Raw genomic sequence first — 17064 nt, 5'->3', positions numbered from 1 at the left:
CCAGAGCTGCATTAGAATTTCTGCAAATCATGTATTCTACAATCGATCAAAGCACATCGAGACCCCTTACCACAATATCAGAGACATGGTTTACAAGAATGTGATCAAGCTGATCTATATTAGCACGAATGATCAAAATGCTGATATTTTTACCACACCTTGCAAGAATGAAAATAGAGTATTTCATAAGTAAGCTTGGTATGACAAATTTGCAATCATATTTGTAAAGTTATATATATTCATGAATATTAAAATTTGATTATTTGCAAATTTGTAAAATGAAAGGCGACGATCTTTCATATGTGTTTAGGGTCTCTATTGTAAGGTGATGATCTTATCCATAGATGACCAACCTTCTAAACACCAAAAGTGTTGAAAGAAAGTGGTATCATTATTCTTCGGACCGGATTTTGTTGAACACATTGATAACCATCATGGTTCTTCGAGCCGGATTTTGCCGGACACTATGAAAATTATTATTATGGTTCATCGGTTCGTTCTTTCGGACACATTGATAACCATCATGGTTCTCCAAACCAGATTTTGCCAAACACCATGAAAATTATCGTTATGGTTCTTCGGCCCAGATTTTGCCGGACACCATTATCATTAAACCACTGTTGAGTGGTACATATATATATGTGTGTGTGTGTGTGTGTGTGTGTGTTTCAAACCCTCATTGCTAAAGAGGGAGTGTTCAAAATGTTAGCATTCAATGTGTTGAAACCTATGCTCCACGGAGTTTCCGAGACAGGGACGTTTTAGGGGAAGGGAACGTGTTTTCGGTACAAGTACGGGTCAAAGCCAAAATTTAGGGGACAAGACCTCAAGGGACGGCTATAAAATATAGGGGATTTTAAATTTTTTATATATGGAGAATTAGACTTCTTTAGAGATTTATTTGTGATATGCATACCATAACAATGATAAACCATAACATTGATAAACCATTCACCATAGAATACACGGAAATTGAAAACTATTAAGATTAAAATCAAAATGAGAATATGATATGATGATATATCCGAATATCGCATACAATTAGCAAAAATGCCCAAAGGCTGCAAGTATCACTCTATCATCATCATGCATAAAATGAAAATCAAAATGACATAATGAAAGTAAATACTAGAAGTGTAAATGAGATGTCCAACTCCATAATAATCAAAAGCAATAATGTATCTGAGTATCTGAAAAGCGGAAAGCCAAATATATGGCTGTCCTCTAGGAATCTAAATCTCTATCTAAATCAAGATCATCATCAATCTCATCCTCTGAATTACTGGCAGGGGTAGGCAAAGGGTCCTCATCCAATGGAACACCAAGCAGCCCTAGGGGTGTGTTATCCTCATCAATTTGCAATGCATCCTTAAGATTAACATCCCAATGTAGTGCTGGAGTCCGTCGATACTCAAGACTATCGCTACTGTAGTCGCAATACACTATGAACAACCACAAGCTTCTCCAATCATCTAGAGGTAAGGTTGTTCCTCTTGACCGATTGAATGAAGCTATATGTAGACTAATTCCTCTCTGTAGCAGAGGAACTCGCAACCTGTGAGAGAAGACGGGTGGCAAGGGCTTTTAGCTCAGGTGTGTCTCTACCATGCCATGTACACCATCCAATCGGGTCCTTTTGAGCTAATGTAGCTCTATCAATCCCCGCCTCTAGTCTAGCAAATGTTGGACCACGAAGATTGGCAAAGTCAAGCCATTGCCCTCGAATTTTTGCAGCATCCTCTACACTATACATTTTTGAAAGGGCCTTGAACAAGCCCTCCTTCACCTATATTGAACAAACAAAAATTAAGAAGTGAGAGTTTATAAACTTTACAAATAAAATAAAAATTTTAAAAACGTATTATAAAATCAGAATTCTTTAATAAATTAAACTCACCTCCTCATCATTAGATGGAGGCACTCTCTCGGGCCTTGGCGCATGCCATTTTGGATTGACTGCATAGGCTGCCATATGAAGTGGGGTGTTCATAGTGTTCCACTTTTTCATTACAATGGGCTTAAGATGCTCCTCATGGAACTCCAAAGTAGGTTCCTTATCTTTAACAGCTTGCTTGATCTACCCAAGCATGCTATCAAAGGTCTCATAAATCTCTCCAAGGCTAGGAGAGTCAGTATCAGCATATCTAATGACCTGCACAATAGGGTCAATGAAGGAACAAATGTATCTGCAAATGAAAGAAAATTGCAAGTGAGAAACATCATATGTTAAAAAAATCAACAAGCGCTTAAATCAAAAAAAAAAATTATTAAATCAGCAATAATAACAATTATGATGTCCACCAATTCTTAAGTTTCTTACCTCATTGTGATCCACCAATTCTCATCCAGGATTCTTCGTTTGACAAGTCTTCCATCTGGGGTGCTTGATTCATGCCATCTATTCCACTCTGCATTGACCACCATGGATTGTAAGGCCTCTTGGACCTCAAGCATCCTCTCCAACAAAATGAAGTAGCTAGCATATCAAGTCTCCACAGGCTTGAGGAATTCTTTTTTGGAAAATGTCCTAAATAATGCAAGAGATGTGTGATGATTGCAAATAAACATTTGCACGTCTCTAGCCTCAAACACCATAGTCTTTATCCAATCAATTTTCCCAAAGTCCTTCAAGGTGTTATTCAATGCATGTACACAACATGGGGTCCAAAAAATGTGTCTATAGGTGCTCTCTATTATCAATCCAGCTGATTTACACGCCCGGGCTGAATCAGTGATTACTTGCACAACATTTGAAGCCCCTACCTCTTCTATAGCATCCTTCAAAATCTGAAATTGGAAGGATGCATCCTTCTTTTTTCTCGAACAATCAACGGCTCTAAGAAAATAGGCAGGCCCCTGCTGTACTAGTGACAATAAGATTGATGAGTGGCCGATGTTTGATATCAGTCCAACCATCCATGATAATAGAACATCCATCACTCATCCATGTTTGCCTCATATCCTCCATCAAAATGTTTACTTCTAAGTACTCTTTGTCAAGGATAGTGGTGCGTAATTTAGTCTCTCCTGGTGGTACAAATGAGGGACCAGCAACATAAATATCTTTGCACATTTGTTTATAGAATGAAGAACGAGAAACATGGTATGGTATGCCATGAGCAACAAGAAATCTGCCAATGGACTCTTCAGCTCTCTCTTTTGCTTGTATGTTAAATAAATCAGCCACATTGGTATCTCTCTTAGTCTTGGCCTTTCCCTTCCCTTTACTAACAGTGCTAGTGGGAATCAATGAGGGTATGGGTGTGCTACTCGTAGGACCCCCGGATTTCAATAACTCCCCCTCCACATACAACCTATTGGCCTCAAGTTTTTTTTCCTCCGTAATTTTTTTGCAAACTTTCACCCCTTGCCCACCTATCCATAAAAAATGGCAATACACTCTTGTGTAGCTCCCAAAATAATGCTTCTTACATGTATGACACTCTCATTCCCTACTACCCCCCGAATTTTTCTTCTTATTCTTGTCTACTTTTGTGGCAAATTGTAGGAGAGGTTTCTTAGGGTTGAATGGGCCTTTGGCATATTGTTTTAGGGCTTTGGAAGAGCACTCAAATGGATTAGACATTGCATCTTCCATAGGGTCATCTACATTAGGCTCATCAATGGCTGCCCTAAGTCTTTTTCTTGGTCTTTGTAATTGTGACACTTGAGTTTCTTGCATGGCAACTTCCATGCTATCACTACTTCCCTCACTCTCACTGCTGCTTATGTTTTTGCCTTTGGATTTTACAATGATTTATAGTATACTGCTGCAAGTTATAGAAAAAAAAAATTTCAATGTTCCATTAACATGCCCTCTCTATGTCATTGAAAAAAATGAAAAATGACAACAAACAACAATGAAGTTTGAATCAAACAAAAAGAAATAAAAAACATACCTAGAATGAAGTAGAAATGAAGGCAAAACCTCCTCTTCCACCTCCAAAACACACTCCTCTTTTGTTGTTGTTGAATGTTTTCCTCTTCCTCTTCCCAACTTGCAAACAACTCCAAATGAGCAATGAACTCCAACTTTAACTATTTAAGAAGACACATTAGAGTTAACATCCATGCGGGCCCCGGGCGGAATGGAAAACACTAAAAAAAAATTTTAAAAAACCTTTTTTTTTAATTTTTAACTCACTCGCAGCCGGCTGGAAAATAGGGGAAGACATGGGCAAAAGGGTACGGGCGAGGGACAAGAACGCTGTCCCCAGTACGGAAATCCGTACCTAAGTTTCCTATGAAAAAAATTTAGCAGTCCCCTTTTCCCTCAAAAAGGGACGTCGCAAGGTACGGCCAAAATCCGTACCCGTGTCCCGATTTCGTACCCGGTACGGGTACTAGGGTACAAAGGCAAGGGACGCGTCCCCGTGGAGCATATAGGTTGAAACACCTATTGTTTTAATAAGTGTTGACAATATACAAACATATATATATGTATATATATATATATATATATATATATATATGTATATATATATATATATCAGACACCTGTCATTATAATTCTGAATGCAGAAACTTAAGTGTGGGTGTATATATATATGTTATTCCTCTCTTATCTCAAACGATCTCCAAATCGCATAATATAGTTAAGATGCTTCATGTAATCCCGATTGTATTGAGTGTATTAAGTATATTGTTCACACCGATTATTATAGGGTATATTTAAGTATATTATTCACATCGATTGTTATCGGGTGTATTGTTCACACCGATTATTATCGGGTATATTTAAGTATATTATTCACACCGATTGTTATCGGGTGTATTGAAGCATTTACTCATGCAGATTACCATCGGATGAACTGCATCATATCACTCACACCGATTGGATAATCGGGAGTCTCCTTGATAAACATTATTATTATTAAAGGATTACCATCGGGTGTGATTAGCATTAGTTAAGGATTAGTTATGAACGGATGCAAATTAGTATTATATAAATTGAGGCATGACCACGTAGGGTCATGCCTCTACTTGATTATGTTTCAATGTATATATATACCAGATTCATTTCTCATCTACAGATCATATCAATAACACTAGCATATAGATCTCAGACTGAAATCTGAATACAAGTTCCAAATAATTTCAGATTAAGAATTCAAGCTATCATTCAACATCGAATAGGTCTGCCATAGAAAGGAAATCAACTAGAAATATATTGCTTAGTCTCCACCAATCAAGATCTTTAAATCCTTACAGATATTACTTCCAGCCTGCATAATATTGATTGGATAAAGCATAGCAATTCCCTTTTTGAGGTAGATGCTGATTGGGCATTGGAGAATCCACTATTCGAGTTTGATGATGGAAGACCTGTTGATATTGATCATGAGTCTCAGATTGATATGTGTTGCAGCCAAGAGATTGATGCCTTGACAGAGGGACATATGCTGATTACAAATCAGCCTTGGATAGAGATGGGGCTAACAGTATAGCTAGAAAGCATATATTTAGAGGGCTAGTGTTGTGGCAGTTGGATAACTTGGATACTCCGCCCTTTATAGGCACAAAGCAACAGGATATTATAGATAGCTAGGAAGATGAATGGCCTTTTTTTTGTGGGATCCAAGGGGAACATTCCCACAGTAAGGTTTCCAAATAATTTCAGATTAAGAATTCAAGCTATCATTCAACATCGAATAGGTCTGTCATAGAAAGGAAATCAACCAAAAAATATATTGCTTAGTCTCCACCAATCAAGCTCTTTAAAACCTTACAGATATTACTTCCAGCCCGCATAATATTGATTGGATAAAGCATAGCAATTCCCTTTTTCAGGTAGATGCTGATTGGGCATTGGAGAATCCACTATTCGAGTTTGATGATGGAAGAACTGTTGATATTGATCATGAGTCTCAGATTGATATGTGTTGCAGCCAAGAGATTGATGCCTTGACAGAGGGACATAATGCTGATTACAAATCAGCCTTGGATAGGGATGGGGCTAACAGTATAGCTAGAAAGCATATATTTAGAGGGCTAATGTTGTGGCAGTTGGATAACTTCGATACTCCACCCTTTATAGGCACAAAGCAACAGGATATTATAGATAGCTAGGAAGATGAATGGCCTTTTCTTTGTGAGATCCAGGGGGAACATTCCCACAGTAAGGTTTCCAGGAGTTGGTTGGACACGGTTGAGTTCCCACAATCATGTGACAGTGGTGCTGGTGATCTCAGTTGGAGTGAGATTCTCAGTTGGATTGACGATCTTATTGTATATGATAGTAGCACAAGCCAAGTTGTTCTGACTGATCATGCACGTGGTGTGATTTCGGATCCTGGTATTGGTACGATTGATGCATTGTTGTTGTGGGGGACTGATGAGCAGCTTCACAGTTTGGGACATGTTTGTATCAGAGTTGTGCAGTGGCTTGTTCGAGCAGCTTACTTGAGATTGATATGGGACCCAAGCATCATGGTCGCAACATGCAGATCTTGATTGCTTGAGGGCAAGCAATCTTTGGAAAGGGAGGACTGTAATGTCCCCTTTTCTGGTTCATTATTGTTCTCACGTTCTTGGCCCTTTCTGCCATGCTCTTGTGGGCTAACTAGGAAACCTTTGAGGTATTAGAGTGGGTTTTGGTCAAGGTGCTTGTAGTTTCAGGCGAGGCCGAGTACTTTAGCCAGGTTGCTTAGACACTTACTATTTCTAGTAAGTTAATTGGGTTTGTATCTTGGTATTCCAATATTGGGCTCAGACCGGTTCATCAAGAGCTTTCCATCGAGCTATCACACCTGCTATTTCGAGTTAAGTTGGTTGTTCATTTTTTATGCCAGAGATGTATTTAGACTCATAAGTAGGAGATAATTTCCACAACAAGTCAAATTGTGCTATTGCTATCAGGATTTAACTGTGTGATTTTTGAGTCAAACTCATTGACACATGTTTCATAGTAGTGATTCAACATGAATCCATCTCTCTCATGAGAATAAATGGAACTATTTCTCATGTCACTTTCCAATTACATGGAGACATTGATTTTAAAGTGGAATAATAGGACAAGGAGAAATATTAAGAGTCAAGCAGGGGGAAAATGAAGAGATGCAGGGGTAGTTATAAAAGGACATTCAAGTGTTCATTTTGGACATGCTTGGATATTTTCTTGGATTTGATTTGGATATTGAGCTCTCGTGGGAAGTCAATTGAAGCTTCATCTTTAAGCCCGCTTGGAGGATTTAAACCCACAAGTCGGAAGACTGTGGACAAAAAACCATCGTAGTGGAGGCATCATCTCAGGTGTGTCAATTCTACTTATTTGTATCTCTGATTTTCAGTAGTTCCAATCTGACTATATATTTGTCTGTAAGATAGGATTTGGGTGGTAATAAGAGTTATTGTATTGCTGACGTATTATGCAATAACAAATCTGAGGTGGTTTTAATGTGTGATAATCAGAAATTGCTGGTTTTGGGTTGAATAACTGGTAAAATCTGTTACATGCATTTTTTGTTCATTATTTTGCGGTTTCATTATAAGGGGTTAAGAATGATCCCAGTCGGGGTATTACAATTTTTGTTTTATGTTTCAGTTTACTTTTCTTTGCAGTTGGTTTATGGTTAAGAAATTAATTGGTTAGAATAAAAAGTTGTGGAACACTGGTTCAACCCTCTCTGCCCCTCTGAGTGCTCCTTGACACTAACAAATTGGTATCACTGTTGGGTGCCTCAAAGGAAGCCTAGAAGCTTGAGGAAGATCCTGATGGATGATTCAAAGAAACAATTACACAGACAACTAGAGGTTGCATTTGAAGATCTTAATATGACAAAGGAAGAAGTCCTTGATTTGAAAAAGAAACTGAAGCTGAAAAGTTCATTCACAAACTAAATCTATGGAGAAAAGGAAGAGCTTGTTGAGCAATTGCAACAGAAAGATGATTCACAAACTTGGAAGGAAGAATGTGGAAAACTTACACAAGAAAAGGAGATCATGAAACATGAAATGGAAGCTATGATAATAAAGATGACTAAGGAGGTTGAAAAAAGGAAAAACAATGTAAAAGTTGGTGGCTGTGCTATTCTACACATTTGCAAGTGTTTGTTGTGGAGAAGACCATGTCAAGGGATATTTGAGTTATATTAAATAAATATCCATTTCTAAGGGGTCACAACTCTTAGTGGTAGATTCTTATTTTAAGGAAGATGGTGTACCTTATTCAAGCACAATCCCAAAAAACAAATTCAAGTGCAGATCAGACATAAATAAATGCAATTTGTACCGAAGCGGAGCGATTTTGATCTGAATTTAAGACAGGCTCAAGGCAATTTAAAAGAGATCTTCATACACAAATAAGGTGAATCTGATCAGAATTTCAGGGAGAGCTTAACAATAAATACTTATAGTCTGAATTTTTTACAGGTCAAAGGAAATTTTCCCAAGGAAAGCAAGGAAAAGGCGAATTTGAGCCAGATGCAAGACAAATTTGAGCAAATATGAGATGCAATTTGCAGATTTCAAGAAGCGAATAAAGGAGAATCGGAACCAAAGAATTCTAATCAGCATAGGCAGAATCCTGCATGAAAATCAGAATTTAAAAATGGATTACCATCAAATTGAAAGTGAACAGCATTATTTATCTATCAAGATGACGATGAAGCAGATCTGAATTAGAGGAAATTACTAGCAGAACCTAGCAAAAACAATCAGAATTCCCAGCGGTCAAGGATTATTCCGGAAATAAGCACTAGATAATTGTGAATTCAAGTCTCATCATAAATGAACTCACAGCAGAGGAAGCAATTTTTTAAGGAGAAGCAGCAAGTTCACCTACGGACCTGAGCAATTTATTCATCACTGGGCACTTTCCAGACCTAAAATAACATTTTCAGATTGCAGCAAGGGTTTTGTGGAGCAATTTTTATAGGTTGTCAATGATATTGTTGATGTTGTTTTCTATTGAAATTGATTAACATGAACTTTCTTATAATTTCTTCAATATGAATCAAAAATCTAAGTTCTAGAATTCTCAATCTTCCTGCATTCCTTTCACTTAAGGCTTTTATTCACAATTATGATTCAAAATGTTCTCTCATGTGATGCAAAAATGTAATGAACGGAGTGATGAAGACCAGCATCAAGAAAGAGAACTAGCCCAAGATGCTCAAGTCTGAAAAATGTAAATAAGGAAAGTTCAAGATCAAACCATTCAAGAAAGCAGATTGTTCTACAAATGAAGAAGACTTGGGGAAAAGGAAGCCTTTCACAACTTCAAGAATATGAAGGAAGAGATCAACACATTCAACAAGGTGACATAGAAGATTCAAAGAAAGTTTGAGCTAAAAAACAAGACTCACAACTTAAGAAGGCATTCAAAGAGCTCATCTATAAGGAATTGAATAACTCTGCAATTGAAGAGAGTGTTGACCTTGAATTTCCTTTGCAAGCCCGAGATTGTCATGAGCAAAACCCATTAATCAACTGAAGATCAGTAATCGCAAGTCACTCAAAGAAGATCAAAACAAGAACAGTTTGAGGGGGAGATTTCTGAAAAGATGAAGTACAACAGTCTAAGGATGAAGAAAATTCACGGAGCTGAAGCAACACAATCTTTCACAAGAAGAGGGACAGTTTGAAAAAAGTTAATTATTCACATGAAGTATGAGAGATTACAAGATATGCAAACCAATGTGGCGTCTAGTCATGTTCAACCGATCAAGTAAGTCAAAGTCAACATGTCCGAATTAATACAAGCATACCCATCCACAAGTGGACATGTGGAAGGCATTTAAAGCAATACTTCAATGAATTTTCTTATTGGTTCACCATTAAAAAAGAAATATACTAAAAGATTGGTAATGACCTCATTAAATGACATTAAATATCTGTAAGAAATAGTTGTAATAAACCCTAATTAGGGTTTTCTAAGTTCTTCGAATTGTCTTGGTCGTTGATCTAGAATCAATCTAGGCCCTTCACTGCCATTAAGAGGTTTATAAAAGGTTTGGCCTTCTCATTTGTAACATGTTAAGTTATTAAAAGTAGCAGTAGGAGATTAGAGATTGTTGCCAAGTTTATTTTGAGTAAAATAAACAATTTTCATTGAAGATCTGGTGGATCCTTGTGTGTTATTTCTACATTTTGCAGGATTCCTACTTCTCAATGTTAAAGTTCATTGATTTAAATGAGGAAATGTGAGGATGTCTGCTAAATTCCTTGATTTGTACTATTTGTAGTTTGTTGATTGCCAATTGTAGTGTATGGTTAGTTTGAGCCCCACGGAGGCACAAATCTGATTGTGATTGTTTATTTAATTTGTGCGAGTATTGGGCATTTAGATGAATGTTAAAATATAAAAATCATTTGTTACCTTTGAAAATTGCATCATGTTTTGAGTAATTGTTTCCACATGGCGAGGCAAAGCTTGGTTTAAGAAATTCTAATTCCGAGCATCATCCGTTGTTATCATTGTACTTAGGATTAGATTAGATTCTCTAAACCCTTTCACTTTTTATCTTTCTTTGAAGTTCAAGCCAATTCAAGTATTCGAGTTCCAACCACTTTAAGGGAAAAGAATTGATTACCAACATGATCATATCAGATTTACTGAGTTGTATCCAACATTAAGCTGCAAGTAATTATTGTAAACCTTGGGAGTTGCTTCATTTGATCACACATTTGTTGCATTGTTTAGCATTTGAAGTTTCCTAATTTAAGAGAGGATAGTATACTTGGTATTTTGTGTTGCACGACAGAGTGGTCACAAAACTCACATCAACAGTATGGACTATAAAAACAAAGGTTGGTTTGATAGTTGTAAGCAAAATCAGGGCTCTGAGTAACCTACATTGATCATGTCTGTTCCAAAAAACTCTTCTGATAGATTCTTTATGCAAAATCACTTACACATTGATACTGCATGTGGACGAACATATCTTGCAGTTTCTCAGGTTTCAATAATGAATGAAATAATAGGAAAGTTTATAAGACTTGGATTATGATGGCTACTAAATGCCATTTGGTTCAATAACTGTGTAAATTATTTTTATCATTTCACATCAAATTTGTAGAAATGTGGCTTTGCATATAAAGAATTGTTGTATCATTAACAAAATCATTGAATAAATATCATGGACAACAAAGCATGGACATTCATAATAAAGAAAACAAGTAAAGAACACAATCTAAGAAACAGAGGCATAGCACAAGAAGCACTTAGCTATTGCTGACCACTAGACAATTACATGGTAGTTTCATATGTGGCAGTACAACTGCACAGAAAAATTGGATATTATTAATGAATTACTTTTGATTTGTTACAACAAACTAAAGTGACAGAATATATTAAGGAACTGCAGACGAATTATTACTGCGACAGAGACGATACAAAAGATAAGACGCAGAAAGAGATGTAGTGGTGAAGGTGTCAAATGAGAGAGGGGGAGAGAGAGGTGCATATACCCTAGAGAACCATGTGCATATTCACGTGCAGGTACACATGAGAAAAAGCACGTCCACGCATGCAAATAAAAGCACACAGTATTGGCAAAAGACACTGCTTGATGGCTTGTATGTTGTCATTGATGGCAACCATACATGATTCAGATAATCACTTGTCATGATTAGGAGTTACTGAAGGTCAGTTTGCAAATTTGGCTAAGTATGGCAGAACGTAGACAGTTAGCCAGTGGCAGTAAATGCTTCAGTACTTGGACAGCGAACCTAAGGGGAGCTTCATGCAGGTGTACACAACATTATTCCAGCTTCACCAAGGAGATTTCAGATGTTTAAGTTATGACCTTTTGAGTATCTATTTTCTAGTGTACAGACAAGTTCAATCATAGTTCATAGCAGCAATCCTAACAGATCAATGATATTAATTGTTTCAGAGGTTGAGATGGTAGAGCCAACTCAGTAGAAGAGATCCATGATGATATTCAAGGATAGGAACAAGTTTTATGCAAGGATTTGGCCAACATAATGCACTTTATGTATTTTGTTTTTCAGGCCAACTAATGGAGATATTTTTCTTATAACTTGGTAGTTACCCAGGTTCGCCATTTTGGCCCAAGAACCCTGCCTGAGTACGAACCAGTTTGAAATACAGATCTGATTCGATCAGGGTTCAAATTTCCCTGGGCTGGTTCGAACCCGCAATCCAGAATTCGAACCTGGGTGAATTTTGGCTGCCCAGATCAATTTTGGGACAAATTTGGGCAAATTTTATATTTTTTGAGTTCTAGTTGCCCTAAAACGTGAATGTAAGTAGGTTATTTTGGCTTCTAACATCAAGTTTCATAAATATGTATATATTTTTTTTTTCTAATTTTTACACATTTTTGCCAGTTCTTCGAACCCATATTTCAAACCGAACTCAAACCGGTAACTAAGTACAAAGGTGAAATAGAATTAAGTTTGCGGCATTGTCGAACTATATGTTTATTTATCATTAGAAATTAACTTCATTGTGTCTTTTAAATTAAGGAATTAAGTTAAAAATTACATTTCCTACCTTATGTGGAAATGTTAGGGCAGATAGAGTTAAGTTCCAATAGGGAACATTACATTTTTGAGCATTGAAGATGGAAACCGTCAGAAAATGGATAGTACCAAAGAAGTTAAGGGGGACGCAGTTTTGATGGGAGGTTACTATATTTGTGCAATCTTTGCCTAATTATGTGGACAATCACGATGACTACCATGCCACTGCCCTAAAGTTCTATTAGGGTAACCTCATAAGGAGGTAATTAGATCATTTTTATATTGAAAATCACATAGGAATTGTCATTTATCCCTACTACAGAATTCAATGAAATTGGAGGTGAAGAACTGTTTTATTTTCTTCATAAATTGCGATTCGCATGCTATAAATTAAAGGCAGAAAAAGAATAGAACATATCATATTTACCCGCAGGAAAACCTGATCTATGGGAAAAAGCAAAAATAAACTCATCAATCATGTTTTTGTACGAACAGTAAGAGAACTAAAAAATAACAACAAAGACGAGTTAACCTAAATAACAGAATACTCATAAGCAAAAGTCTCTTACAAAATATAATAGGAAAAATTGTTTATTATGGCATGTTCCACCAAAACCATCTAAAGCATAAGAATAAATAACCTGTAGCAATCTATTTCACCACAAAATTCATCGTCTTGGCGTTCAGTTCATCAATGAAGAACTTATCCACAATCCTCTTATTCCTGCACAAACTCTGCGGAAGAAACGCCACAAAGCCCGAGATGGCCACAGCATAACCTCTGTTCACTTTCCCGAGAACGACACCCCGGACCCTCATATTCCTCCGCCAATACTTATTCAACTCGATCCAAGCCCTATGCTGCCTGAATTTGTGGGGAGATATAATCTGCGGCTCTCCGGGCACGGAATCGGCAAACCCCACCATGTCATTCAATCTCATTGTTGCGCGACCTTTAGCTACCTGATCCCCCGCCACGATATCCACAAACATTCTCTCTAGAATTTTGGATCCCGGCAGTTGACCCCCCATTTTGACGTCGGCAAGGCCTGCCTTGCTTAGACCAGCTGCTGACTTAGAATTGCCACCTGCTACATTCAGAAACCCTATCCTGTTGTTGAACCTGGCAGTACGATTAGCGGGGACTCTGGTTAGCTCCTCTTCTGTACAAACGACTGGAGCTGCTAGGCCTGCGTCGAGAAGGAAAATTTTGTCTCGCAGGCGGACAACTGAAGATTCCAGGGCATTTCCGCTTTGGAGGAAGATGCTCGAATTCGATTTGTGAAATAATCGCCCGAAATGGCTGCTCATCTTGTCAAAAATTCAGAGCAAACCGTCTTGGAGATTTTCAGTTACGCACCAGCTACGGTGCAACTTATTTGCACCGTGGAATGCCGTGCCCAGTCCTGCCCGTGCCCGGCTATGGGAACTGTGATGCGATGTGGCTATCAAGCTTATAATATTTAATAAGTTGAGTAGGATAATTTTTATTGCTGCTTACCCTATGCGTTTCAAACAAACGATTTATTTTCAAACTTTGAAAAGTTTGCTGTGCAAACACATACAAGCATTTTGCACGTGATTCGATTTTTCTATTTATATTTCAATTATGATAGTTCATGAATTTTAATAAAATAAATTATTTTATATTTTGAATCATTAGTGTTATTATTATTAGTAAATTGTAAGTGTTATTACTAGTTTTGATATTTTATACATATATCTAAAATACGTCGAGAGATATCAATCTCGAGGCGCCTGTTTATTCTAATAGATAGGCGCTTCAAGATTGATATTTCCTCGCGTGTTTTAGATAGATGTATAAAAATATCAAAACTAATAGCATTCGCAGCGCAACATGTAAAACTTAAATCTATTAAATTTTTAATCTAAAATATTCTTTTTAAAGCATAACACTTATCATATCCATTATGTTTTATAGATATTGAAATATAGTATATACAATTAATACAATTAATCTCTTTCTAGAGATTTGAGTCGTTCCTCCTCTGCTTTCCTTTTCAGAACTTGCTTCCTTGTCTTCATCTTTTCATAACGATCATAAGAGAATGGTGGTGAAATTCGAAGTCCATCCAAAGACTTAACTCGTGATATAGCAACAAATGTTAGTCATGTCCTTTCTTTTGGTCCAATGTCAATTGTTGCCTTGGAAAGTGTTAATCCCTGTGATTTATGGATAGTTAATAACCATGCCAAACGTAAGGGCAATTGACGTGTGCGACCTCTTTGTATTGGAGAAATGGGAATTAATTTTGGAGCTCCGTCTTCAAATGGCATTCCAGAGTAATTGTCAAATTCAACCATAACATATGTTGGTGGATCTGGTGGGGCATTTCCAAGTTTGTATATGATATTTCAAATGTATCCTAGAGCTCCATTGACAAGTCCTGCTTCAATCAATAAATTAGATGTTAACATTACCCTTGCATCCTTAGCAAGTAATAATTCAATATCTAGTTCATCATTTTGATCTCCCCTTGGATTAGTACTTCCTTCTTTTGATGCAATTTTGTGAGCAACTAGTTTTTTTAGTGAATGTAATTTCTTTCTATTATGGTTATGAACATTATTATTTGTTGCAAATAGATGAATATTATTATCAAATTCCTCTTTAACATTTTGGGGCAATGAAACATTTGTCCTTGTCATTAATAATTTCCAATCATCTATAGTTGAAGTTGCATTTCATATATTAGTGAATAATTGGCAAAACCTTTGTTGGTCTTCACTTTCACCTTCTTGTCTAAACACTTTATCCAAAGTAACAATAGTCTTAAACTCTTCCCATAATAACTTTGCACGAACCTTACTATCATAAGGTGGTTTGTCACTAACAGGAGGTAGTTGTCCCAAATCTCCTACTAAAATAATCGATCTTCCTCCAAAATTCATGTTTGAATTTTCTAGAAAAGCTTGGCGTAATCTTGAATCTATATTTTGTAACAAATTTTGACCAATAAAACTCATTTCATCAATTAATATGTACCTAATATGTTGAATTTCTTCTTGTAATGTTGTGAGCCTTGTGCCTCGTAAGTCAAAAAAATCTGTAAGAGGAATTCTTAGAGTTGAATGAATTGTTGATGTGCCCATGTTAAAAGTTGCAATTCCAGTTGGTGCTAATAGTAATAGGGGAGAACATTGTGGTCTTGATGCACCATAAAGAGCTTAACGAATGGCTTGAATTAGATATGATCTCCCTGTTCCAGTTGTTCCTTGAATTATCATACATAATGGCATGACATGTTCACCTTGATTATAATGTGTAATAATAATATCAAGTGCTTTCTTTTGCTTAGCACCTAAAGTTTCATATGATATACTCATCCTCATATTTTCAGGTATAAGTAAATCATTTTGTTTCATAGCATTAATAAAATGTATTGCATTATTTGTGTATTCTTCTCCTCGATATTCTGCACTCCATGGATTTTGTCTGTCGATATCGCTTCTTCCCAGCATATCTATTTCTGTTAGATCCATCATTTGTCCACGATGTAGTTTTCATATTATCTCCCACTCATGCTCAATTATATTTTGATTATTTGGTAATTCATTTTCATCTTCGGAATCATCATGAGTTTGAACATTATTTTCAAATTCATTTTCAATAGTCTGCCTATCCACATGCCATGGATTATAATTAAGGGACTCCCAATTGGATACAATTGTAGTATCATCTACTCCAATATCTCTTTGTATATTACAAAATGGTTTGTATAATAATAACTCTGACCAACAAAAATCAACCCATTTCTGTGAGTTTCGTGAAGGAATATTTGTAAATCTTGGAAACACTCTCACAATAGCTACCACTATCCTTGCTTGCCATTTATTATCTTGTTTTCTTCTAGAGTTATAGGTCCAAGATCTAGTTGCATCTATTAGTGTGACACTTTCCATTGCATATGGTCTATCCATATATTCTTCAATGAAAAGTTTTAGGTGAGCTTCATCATCATTTTCTTCATTCTTTATCACTGGCTTGAACACCTCTCTTGAAACATTTAATATAACAAATACTCTACTACTTTCTACTAATGCCAATGCTAATAACATATGACATTTATCTTGTGCACCAATGTCTCTTTCAATCAGGGTTTCAGTTAGTAGTCTCTTATATGCCTTTGATGATGCTTCATCTGGATTTTCAATATTTGCAAGTCTTACCAACATTTGATGATATGTCTTAGAACTCTTTTCTGCTTTTGCTACATACTTCGCAATATAATTCATTATAGCATGTCTTGAAACAACAGGTTGCCAATCTACATTTTCTCTCCACAATTGAAGTATGGTACGATTATGTGTGTTTACTCGATCATCATTTCTTGCTGGTTCATATATTTTATCTCTTGTTGTTGGATCTTCGAATAATCTTGATCCATCCAGATGTAATGGCCATGGTGTATTGTACCTAAAAAATAAAGAAAACTATTAGCTTGCACACTAAATTTTCATTTCTTAGTAAAAAAAATATGAATCTATATAAATATCTTACCTACAAACCATTTTCCCTCTTTTGTTATGAAGGCAAGCACCCTCTTTGCATATTGTATGGCATTCAACACAATTGAGCAACTCTTCATAATCACGTTCGAAGTCTACTTGGTT

General features: G+C 36.4%; 2 protein-coding genes across 4 annotated transcripts in view; both read right to left on the bottom strand.

Annotated features, from left to right (window-relative positions):
- Positions 1 to 13906, bottom strand: part of LOC149531148 (small ribosomal subunit protein bS1m-like) — a 30864-nt gene extending 16958 nt beyond the window's left edge. The window contains exon 1 of one of the 2 annotated variants that reach the window (XM_089809348.1): positions 13071 to 13906. In XM_089809348.1, the coding sequence (XP_089665474.1) occupies positions 13081 to 13740 (660 nt within the window). In that variant the 5' untranslated portion in view covers positions 13741 to 13906 and the 3' untranslated portion in view covers positions 13071 to 13080. The remainder of the gene's footprint in view (positions 1 to 13070) is intronic. The other variant, XM_089809347.1, reaches the window with a different exon arrangement.
- On the bottom strand, positions 1022 to 4034 carry LOC149531149 (uncharacterized). Of its 2 annotated transcripts, XM_089809349.1 has the most exons (4): positions 3900 to 4034; positions 2321 to 3770; positions 1898 to 2186; positions 1022 to 1786 (listed from the first exon to the last, which is right to left on the bottom strand). In XM_089809349.1, exons 3-4 carry the CDS (start codon positions 2006 to 2008, stop codon positions 1523 to 1525), a joined length of 375 nt encoding a protein of 124 aa, XP_089665475.1. In that variant the 5' UTR covers positions 2009 to 2186; positions 2321 to 3770; positions 3900 to 4034; the 3' UTR covers positions 1022 to 1522. The 2 variants fall into 2 exon arrangements, with proteins under 2 accessions (XP_089665475.1, XP_089665476.1); XM_089809350.1 differs by lacking the exons at positions 2321 to 3770; positions 3900 to 4034 and having other exon boundaries at positions 1898 to 2292.
- Positions 13907 to 17064: the final 3158 nt, after the last annotated feature.

This window comes from Cupressus sempervirens, chromosome 11, assembly GCF_028749045.1.
Source record: "Cupressus sempervirens isolate cs-2001-9-10 chromosome 11, ASM2874904v1, whole genome shotgun sequence".
NCBI lineage: Eukaryota > Viridiplantae > Streptophyta > Pinopsida > Cupressales > Cupressaceae > Cupressus > Cupressus sempervirens.
Note: the sequence above shows the minus strand (reverse complement) of the source record. Positions and strands in the feature narration are given on the sequence as shown.